Source organism: Indicator indicator, chromosome 7, assembly GCF_027791375.1.
Source record: "Indicator indicator isolate 239-I01 chromosome 7, UM_Iind_1.1, whole genome shotgun sequence".
Lineage (NCBI taxonomy): Eukaryota > Metazoa > Chordata > Aves > Piciformes > Indicatoridae > Indicator > Indicator indicator.
In genome coordinates, this window is record NC_072016.1 from 35,777,053 (window position 1) to 35,787,540 (window position 10,488).

General features: G+C 41.9%; 1 protein-coding gene across 1 annotated transcript in view; it reads left to right on the forward strand.

Annotated features, from left to right (window-relative positions):
- Positions 1–8,634, forward strand: part of INPP5A (inositol polyphosphate-5-phosphatase A) — a 247,976-nt gene extending 239,342 nt beyond the window's left edge. The window contains exons 13-16 of the mRNA XM_054382194.1: positions 1,822–1,933; positions 7,000–7,068; positions 8,398–8,485; positions 8,616–8,634. Of these exons, the coding sequence (XP_054238169.1) occupies positions 1,822–1,933; positions 7,000–7,068; positions 8,398–8,478 (262 nt within the window). The 3' untranslated portion in view covers positions 8,479–8,485; positions 8,616–8,634. The remainder of the gene's footprint in view (positions 1–1,821; positions 1,934–6,999; positions 7,069–8,397; positions 8,486–8,615) is intronic.
- The last annotated feature ends 1,854 nt before the right edge of the window (positions 8,635–10,488 follow it).

Sequence of the window (10,488 nt, forward strand, 5' to 3'; positions counted from 1 at the left end):
TGGTAAATAAGTTCCTCTTCAAGCATGCAAAACCTTTTTGTTACAAGATGAGAAATTCTAAAAGAGGTATCAGGAAAACCTTGGTATTCATAGAATGGAGTACTCATAGAATACCAGGTTGGAAGGGACCTCGAGGATCATCCAGTCCAACCTTTCAGGGTAAGAATATAGTTTAAATGAGCTGGCCCAGCACCCTGTCAAGCTGGGCTTTGAAACTGCCTAATGCAGAGTAATCCACCACCTCCCTTGGGAGTTTATTCCTATGTTTGAATGGTAAAATTATTTTTCTGGCATCCAGTCCTTATCTCCCCAGCAGCAACTTGTTTTATTTTTACACATAAGGAAAAGAAAAGAACTGGAGTCTACCTATGTAGATAAAGCCCTAACTCATCCTTTGACTCTGAAGGAAAATGTTCCTAGAGCTGAAATGTGAGATTATGTATGTCTGGTGTTGCACCATGTGCATGGTTTAAGAGATGAAGAGGAGTTGTTAGAGCTATCACCATCCTTGCCTTTATGAATTCAGTGATGAACAGAATAAAATGCAAAAGCCATTTTAACCACACTCTCAGGCACACACATGGGGAGAACATGCCCCAGCCTCGCAGAGTTCATTTACAGGCATTTATCAAGGACAAGCTCCAGTCTGTTCAGGCCAAATGTTCAAGAAATTGAGTCTGTCACACATACTCTGGATTTCTCCCTCTTTGGTTGCTTCCCCATTCCATCTAGGCAGACAGTTGGCCTCAGAGCATGGTAAACAATCATGAGATTTAAAGTTCTATCACAGTGAACTGGTGAGAACATGTGGATAAACCCAGGGAAGCTCTGGCCTCATCCTCCTGACAGTTGAACTTAAGGTTCCCAGTTCAGGTGCTTTAGACAGTTTCCATCTGTGGGCTCACACATGCTGAGTTAACTGATTTTAGACTGTTCTGTAGGTTAAAATAAACACTTTCTATGCCTTTTAAAGCTAAGTTAGAATGCACTGGAGATCCCACAGCACGTTTATAATGACCCCACAGCAAACTACCATTTAATTGGCTTCTACTCCAGATGGCTTTGCAAAATACTTTACTTTTTGTTAACAGAATTTCATATAAAGGTACAGAATCTTACACAGTCAGCATCATTCCCCTTAAACCACAGTCCTAATTCCTTGGTTCTGAAAAGGCTGATTTCTTGTCTTGTCATCTTGCTGTCAGCCTCAGAGAATCTGTACAGGTGGGGTTTGTGCACAGCTGCAGAGATCCCAGTGCTCTGAACTCTTATGTTCTGTTAAAGTATTCCTGGATAGCTCTACTTGAGTTGAGAGAATCCTGAAAAGGAAGCCCATGAGGTGAACCTTTTTTACCTAGGTTTCCTTTTTTTAATTCTACATTTCCTTTTTATTTACCTAGGTTTCCTTTTTTTTTAAACCTAGGTTTTCTTTTTAATCCTCTGCCTATTAATTTTCCACAGTCACAGCCAACAGCCTACCCTGTGCCTGTGCTGTTGTTGAAGTGATTTTCATACTTCCACCCAGATAGCTCTCTGCTGTCTTTAAACACTCTCATGTGCAAAAACACAAGGTGGGAGGCAAGAGTTTTGAACCTGTATGTCCTGTACGTGTCTTCAACATGTTGGCCTAAAGTAGCATTGTAGAGATGAGAAGAGCACATGAGAAAGAAAGGGGAAGGAGAAAAGAAAGGTAAGTGTGAGAGGGGTCTGAAAGAGCTGCTTTTTGCCAGTTCATTTTTTTCATCAGAGTGCTCAGGTGAGCCAGAGGTTTTGGGCTGCTTTGCAGGGTTGCTGATAGCTGTGGCTGTGCTTTGTTTGCAGTTACCCCTACAGCGAGGACTCCAGCCAGGGAAAGCAGTACATGAACACAAGATGTCCAGCCTGGTGTGACAGGATCCTGATGTCTCACTCAGCTAAGGAGCTCATTCTGAAGGTAAGTAGGGACCAGTGGCTCCTCCACATTCTTTATCTTCAGCAAGAGTAGGTAGGGACAATATGCTTCTGCTCACCCTTGAGTTTTCAGGTGCCTGTGGCAAACGCTCGCCAAGCTGGAGACACCAAACCATGGCAACAGTGAACTGCTGTGCCTCCAGCACTCTCCCCCCAGGATGTGGACTTGTCTCTGTTAACCTGTTGGCAGTTACCAAAGCAGGAGCTGTCACAAACACTTCCTTTGGTGTCTGAGCTCTGCCAGCACTGGCTGCCTGCCGTCTCTCCTGGGCCGATTCTATACTTGTCTGTGCTCTTCAGGGATACATGGCACTGGGAGACGGTGCCTGCTTCAAGAGAGTAACAAAACCCCTCACATCACTCCTCCAGTCCAGTCCCCTGCACAGCAACAGAAGTGACAGCACTGCCCTCGCTAAGGATTCATCACAGATTTAGGTTCCCTCTGTTGCTGATGATGAGAACTGGATTTCCTAATAATATCTCAGATCCTAGAAGGGCCACATCTTCTCTTGCTGTCTCCTGATTGCAGGCAGAGTCCCCAGCAGGTAGGCTCCTAACTTTGGTACACCAGTCAAGCGTCTAAATTTAGACATGCCATTAGAGCTGTACAAATATGGCTGTGCAGCATTTTAGAACATACATTTCCTCTCGGGATTTTGGTGTATAGAGGTAAGGTAAACGTGGCTAAATGACCTAAATATAATTCAGGAGCCTCCCAGTTGTCCTTGTTTCCCTTTTTCTCTCTTTCCTCCTTACCCTGTTCTGGTTACCTCCTTTTCCTGGGAGCACTATGCCAGGCCAGACAGTGAGGTGCACCTCTGCGATCTCCTGGGTGCTGGTTCATGGCACTGGCTGTCAGTGGTTCTAAAAGGACCAAGAACACAACAGGACATCACTCTATGATTTCAGGAGATCCCACCCATGCTGTTCTGCTCCAAGCCAGGTTTCTCCTGCTGCCCAATGCCTGGTCATGGTCGCAATGCAGGAATCCCAGCACAGTGACTCTGAGGTTATCGTGTTGACCAGGCTGTAGGTCTGCCTCATACATAACAGACTGACCAAACCCCAAACTGTCCAAAGTCACATGTCTGTCTATATCTTCCTGAGGAACTAAGGCAGTTTAATGGGAGTGATTTGCACAAAATCATCTGTGCAAATATATGCATAGTCTGCAATTTTCTGGCTTTATTTTTCTGTTTCACTTAATGAAACCCTTGAAACTTGCTCTCCTGAAGTTTCTGTTTCTCATCAGGGTTATTTATCTCATTATTAGACCGTTTGCTTTGCAGTATATAACTCAACTGTGAATGGCTGAGAGCATTTTTTTCATATCTATTCATATTTCAGTTCAAGGCACTTCCTCACACATTCTAACATATAAGAAGTGTCTGCACAATATCTTGAAGTTTCACCCAAGCATTAATACAGGCTGGGCAGTGACTGGCTTGAGAGCAGCCCTGAAGAAAAGGATTTGGGGGTGCTGGTGGATGAGAAGCTCAATATGAGCTGTCAGTGTGTACTTGCAGCCCAGAAAGCCAACCAGAGCCTGGGCTGCATCAAGAGAAGTGTGGCCAGCAGGGTGAGGGAGGTGGTTCCACTCTGGTGAGACCCCACCTGGAGTACTTACTGTGTTCAGTTCTGGAGCCCCTATTACAAGAAGGATCTGGATGTGCTGGAAGGTGTCCAGAGAAGGGCCACAAGGATGATCAGAGGGCTGCAGCTCCTCTCCTATGAAGACCAGCTGAGAAAGTTGAGGTTGTTCAGTCTGGAGAAGAGAAGGCTCTGAGGAGATACTTCTTGTGGCCTTCCAGTATCTGAAGGGGGCCTACAAGAAAGCTGGTGGGGACTTTTTAGGATATCAAGTAGTGATAGGACTGGGGGAAATGGATCCAAGCTAAAGGAGGGGAGATTTAGATTGGATGTTAGGAAGAAGTTCTTCCCCATGAGAGTGGTGAGACACTGGAACAGGTTGCACAGGGAGGTGGTGGAAGCCTCATGCCTGGCGGTTTTTAAGGCCAAGCTGGATGTGGCTCTGGGCAACCTGATCTAGTGTGGGGTGTCTCTGCCTATGACAGGGGGCTTGGAACTGGATGAACTTTGAGGTCCCTTCCAACCCTGACAATTCTGTGATTCCGTGACAATTGTAGACAATGCAGCTACTGCAGCACTTAATAAAAAAATATTGTGAGCCTCAGAGGAGTACAGGCTGTACTATAAAACAGTAATGTCAAAATCAGTGTTACTTCACCTTCTGGTAGAGGAATATCCTAGGAAAAAGTGAGACTTTACCCAAAATATTATAGATCGCACTTGGCGCCCATGAGATTCCTAAAGAACAAAGGATTAAAACCTTGGAAAGAGCAGCCAATGAGGGAAGATTTTTTTTATTTTTTTTTTCCCAAGCTATGAATAAGGAGATAGAAGTGTACACAAAGGCTTGAAGAGTGTAAACAGTACAGAGGGAAAGGAATTCTTTCAGATTATCTAGTGGGGTATAACTCGGATATAATGGGGGAAAATTAAACAAAGGACAACAAAGTTAGAGCATTAAAGACATTTGTAACTATGAGGTCACTTAGCCCAATTCTTAGTCTCTGTTGAACAGAAATCCAGCCAGTTGGATTGTTCCAAGCTTATATGTTTTTTAAAAAGCATATAGTTTTGTCTCTGCAGCTTTGCATTTGCAAATTAGGAGCATGCAGTTTGGGACACCTCCAGGAACAGGCATGCAGAATTAAGGGATGCAGACCGGTGTGGGTCTGCACCAGTAAAGGAGTTAGCTCATCCAGCTCAAAAGCACACTGCAGTTCTGGCCTCCAAAACTCACAGAAAATATTCAGTAGAGAAGAAAGCTGAAGAAGGGATAGAGGAAAGGGCAAAATGACCGTACAGGTTTTTGTGGTTCTACACAGTGAGCAGGGTTTTTGCCTTGCCACGAGTGTTTATTGCATTGCAAGAGACCTGCACTTCAGAGCTTTCAAAGGAACTGTGGAGAAAGTAAAAGCCAATTTTAATTAATTTATTAGACTGCAACAAATCCTGAAAATAGAAATGGATATGAATTCTTACAGAATTTTTGGCTGTAACTGGCTACCTCCCGAATATTCTGCAGGTAATTGTTTTGCTGTATTAATTTGTCCTGTAGGCAAATAAAGAATTGCCTTTTTTTTTTTCCTTAGCAAATCTACGTTTTCTTTCAAAGAGAACTGGTGGTAAATCTGCCTTTTAATCCTCAGTAAAGAAAGGACAGGCTGCACAAATTGCCACGCTGTGTGGTGCGCTCAGCTACACAGTAGGCATTACAGATTGTACAGACATGGGGCTGTAAACAGCTTTCATGCAACATCATCTATCATGCTATGGTCGGTTACCTCACCATCATGTTATTTTATGCTTCCTGAGCCCTAAAACACCAAAGGTTGCCCACTGCTAGGGAGTTGTGTTGATGCCTGATAGCATGAAGTAATGAATGCTCAGCCAAGTGTATATTGTTTCTGCTTGTGCACCGCTGTAATTTGTTTATCTGTCTAAAGATTATGCAGTTGAAAATCCACAATTTTATGCTGCCTTTGTAAATTATCAAGTCGCTTTTGATGAATGTATCCCCACTTCCGATGCTGGTGGCATTATGATCTTGAAATATTGGAAAGTGCTCATGCATACAATGCAGAAGGTTATGTTTTTATATTTTTGGCAGACAACCGTGCTATAAAGTAAATCTGACCTTAAGCTTCCTTACTGCATTAAAGATAATTCAGTTTTAACTTTATGGTCCTAAATGCTACTGTTTATAGAAAAGTTATTGCCCAGTCAAACTTGACTGATTGCAGATGAGAAAAAGTCTTGACTGCTTCATACAAAATAAATTAGTAGTGCCTGCCTGCGATGGTGCGAGAGGCTGGAGCCTGCAGAGCACAGGTTTAATTAGCTCACAGGAATTGTTTAGCATAATAAGAAAGTGTCTCCTAGGGCAGTGTGTTTGGATGTGCCAGGGACTCAAAACAGAGTCTCAGAATCACAGTTACTGCAAAGGTGGGCAAGCTGTACTATTCATTAATGTTGAAGGAGTCAGCTTGTAAGGCTAAAGTCCAACGTGGAGCAAAATGAGAGCAGCTCATAATGGAGGCTGGAGGAATATCAGCTTTCATTTGCTGATTTTATTAAAATCACTGCATGCCTTTTTTTCAGATGGAGAAATATAGGAATGGTTAAAGACTATACTCCTAAACTGTAAATTACTTGTTCATAGAAATCACAGAATCACAGAAGCATTCAGGTTGGAAAAGACCCTCAGGATCACTAAGTCCAGCCAATAACCCTGCTCTACAAGGTTCACCCCTAAACCATATCCCCAGGCACCACATTTAAATGACCTTTAAACACATCCAGGGTTGGTGACTCCACCACCTCCCTGGGCAGCACATTCCACTGCCTGGCCACTCTTTCCATGAAAAAATGTTTCCTAATGTCCAACCTACATAGTCAGAGCTTGAGGCAATTCCCTCTTGTTCTATCACTTTATTACCTGGGAGAAGAGGTTCATCTCTCTGAAAATTTAAAATCACGTCTATGATGAAATCAAATGCTGTTACAAGGCAACGAGGAGTGCATTTAATTGAAAGAACAATCTAGATCACACCTAATTCAATGAAGTTTGTGTGTTGTTTTTGGAAAAGGACTGGCCAAAAGTGCAGGCTGCATTTCACTGGCCAAGGGCTGGAATGTGAGCATAACTGAGTCATTCATTTCATCTGTCCTGTGTTACTCACCAACATCTCTTGAGCTCCAAGAAGCAAGGAGTAGATGCAGCGGTTTCAGGAATCATTTCATGTGAACAAATTGCACTAAGTACTGCAAACAGCATGGGCATAAAATTTCATTCTGCGTGCTTTTCCACTGGAGAAGCCAAGCAAAGATGTGTCCATGTCACTTCATTCAGAAACTGGTTTGAACTATTTACATAACTCCTTGTCCCGTTTCAGCGATCTGGAGAACACTTGAACTGACTAAGTGTTTGGTTGTGCTCTTTGTGTTTTTTTTTTCCACCAGTCAGAAAATGATGAGAAGATAGTAATATATGACCACATTGGGCCAAATGTCTGCATGGGGGATCACAAGGTAATTAAACATTTTAGTTCTAAATTAAGCATTGTAGTTGTAAATTAAACCTTTTAGTTCTAAATCTTTTTTTGATTAGGAAGAAGTGTGTGCTAGCTTCTGTTAATTTCCTATTTAAGTCAATTATCTCTCTGTGCTGTTTTCAATTTAAAGCCTCAAAATGTTTTAAAGTCAAATTCAAGTGAAATCAGGCAGTGCACTGGAGCAGATACTTGTGTGCAGTCAGATGAGAGCGCAGTACCAGATGAGGAGCAGCAGCTGTCTCTGTGCACTGAGGACTGTTTGTGTAAAACAAAAGTATTTTCACTGGGTGATCAAAATCGCTTCCAGAACATCAATGCAGTTCAGCCGGTGCCTCACTGTTGATTACTGAAGTAACAGATTGGCAGTTCCACAGTTCAGCAATAAGAGAGGAAAAGGATCTAGAGTTACATCAGTGCCAGTGGTTACAGTGAAGGGCAAGTGGTGAGCATCACAAACAGTCTTCTCTGCTGAAGCTACCCCATGGGAAGCTAAGTTAGAAATGCAGCACAGCCAAGTATTTGCTGTCTGTGAAAAGGGCTGGTCGAAGAGCAGGGGGGGACCTCTGAAAGCCTATATAAAAACTACATAAAACCTCAGCTAAAAACATGCAAAAACTTGTAAACTGTATGACAGTGGTGATGTATCAGTCCTAGAGATGGTGTTAAGGTTCTGGAACAATAACTCAGTGACAGATAATGGCTAATTAATTGCATGTGTCTATGCAGGTATACAAGTAGATCCAAATTCATAGCTCTACACTATGTGTCCTGTCAGGGTCAAAGTTCTAGTGAGACAGTATAGTTTTTCTAAGTAAGAATGCACATAAGATATTCAGTCCAGAATCATCCAAGTCAGATTTAAATACAGAAGTTTACTGCTGTCTCCAGTAAAACATAAAATTCTGCGTGCTAGCAGCTGAGGGACTGCCCCAGCTCAGAAACTTGATTTCTGCTTCCTTTGTGCCCACTGTGTTTAAGCATGGCACTTCCAGTGGAGCCAGCTCTAGTAACACGGAGCTGTGCCTGGGACCCAATCTTCCTCCCACAGAAATCAATGGCAGATTTTTTTTCCTTAGATTCCAGTGGGAGTAGAGATCTGCAAGGAGACGCTACAGTGCTCTTGTGCATTCTGTGTAGTTACGTTAATTCAAACAGTTCTTGCATCATTGTGTTTGCAGTCGTAGAGGAATTTCTGTTGTGTTTAATTACTGACTGTTAAAAATAAAATTCTAAAAAATTTTTTAAAAAAAGAAAATAAATGTTTGTTTCAAATGTGTAACTTCTATTTTTCCCTGCCTTGCTGCAGCCTGTGTTCCTGTCCTTTCGAATAGCTGCTGGGGCAGGTAAACCTATTGCAAATGTGCACAAGTGTTGTGTCGTGCAGTGATGTGGTGGTAAATATCATTCTTTTTTTTTTCCTTCTCGTTTATATTTCCTACATCATTTCCCCTGTGTTTATTTTTTCTTTTTCCTTTTTCTTTATTTTTTTTTTTAACAAACCGAACGATGCCAATTCTGCAACAGGAAAAAGATGCCTGCGGAACGAGAAGCTGTTCCGCGGCAGCACGCTGTAGCCGGAGGGAAGGACCGCGCGCCGTCACCGCACACGCCCCGCCGCAGCAACCAGTGTTGATCTCCAGCCCCGAGTGCCACACTTCTACCTGCTGATCCTACACTATGCTTCAGCATCTGGACTCTTTTTTTTGTCTGAGAGAAGCCTCACATACCTCACCGTCTTGTATGTTCATGTGACATCAAGTAGAAAACGTGGAATTATTTTTTATATGCATATATATATATATATATAAAATATATATATGTGTGTGTGTGTGTCACGGTTCTGTTGCCAAAACTCTAACTAGACAGCAGAGATGTTTATGTATTTTAGATTCACGACTTTCCAAACTTTTAATAAGTGTTTGTCGGGGGGGGGGGAGGGGGGGATGGAAGCTACTCCAGCATATTACAAACTTTTAAAAGGTGTCATGCCTGACATTTATTTACCTTGACCACTTTGGGGTTTTGTACATTGGACTGTATAGATAAGAGATATTGATGGTTTTAAATGGTATTTTCTTTGTTGACCAAGGCTTATGGTTTGTGTCTTTAGTTTTTAGCTCTGTTTTGTTTTCATTTTTTATAATTTTGGGGGTTGTTTTGTTTGTTTGTTTTGTTTTCCTCATGTTATTTACTATACTGCCATGTTATATGGTTTTTTGAATCACACAGCAGCTGCTTTCTTATACATACGTATATATATATATATATGTGTGTGTGTATATATATGTATGTATGTGTATATATACACAGATATATAAATAATTTATAAACCTGACCAAAACTTAGGCTAAATATACTTTCCAATATGAATGCTTGAGAGTGCCATATCCAGCAGTTAGTGTTGGGAGTCCTAGCAGGGTTAGTTAGTGTACATCGACACCAACATTTATCTAAGAGCCGATATATAGCAGCGGCCATCCTGGGTAACAAGATATATAGCATCCTATATAGCACATATATTAGCAGTCTCACTTTGTTACTCCTATAATCCCTTCTTTCTATGTATTATTAAAGATTGAATGTGAAGTTCTTAGCTAGGTTTGGGTGTAACTTTCCAGAATTTTGTAAGCTGTTTTTGTCAAGTCTTTTGTTACTGTTTTAATGGTGCCAAGTATCCTATATCAAAACCGTAATGACGTGGGAGAGAGTCTTCTCAATCTGCTGCAGGTAGCCGCTGTACTGGGCACAGATTGTGCCTGTACAGGGCTAAAGACAAAAAAAAAATATAAAAAAAATCAAGAGGACTGTAAATTTTCCTGGTAAGTAGCGGAGTGCAGCCTACAATATCATCTTGTTAACAATGTTTTTTCTCCCACCACTAAATACAACATTAAAAGGTGATTAGGGAGTCTGTTGATGAAACACAAATGTATGTTTTATTGATTTAATTTAGAACACTACAGAGTTCATGGACTGCGTGATGGCATTAGATTGATGCTTGATTTTTGGTATAAATCACTACCGTTGGAGATGATTTGATGTCCGCTTGCAGAGTGGTTTCTCAGCAGCACGACCGACCGGGGAGGCCTGATGCCCAGTCCTGTGCCCAAGGGTGTCTGCAGCTCTGTATTGTTGTTGTGCCATGTTGCATTATAACCACACAGTAACTCTATTTAAGTCAACTCAACTCATGGTAACTTCGAAGGCCTTTAGAAATGAGTACTCTGGTTCTCAAGCAATAAAACTAAACATGGTGAAGATGCCTGTCTCTGTCTCTTCAGCTCGGGCATCGGGGGTGGCAGGGATATGATTAAATCATCACATTTCTTATCAACAAGCTGCCTTTTAATCTCTTGCCAATTAAGGGGGTTATTTTTCACCTGACAAACAGAGCTCA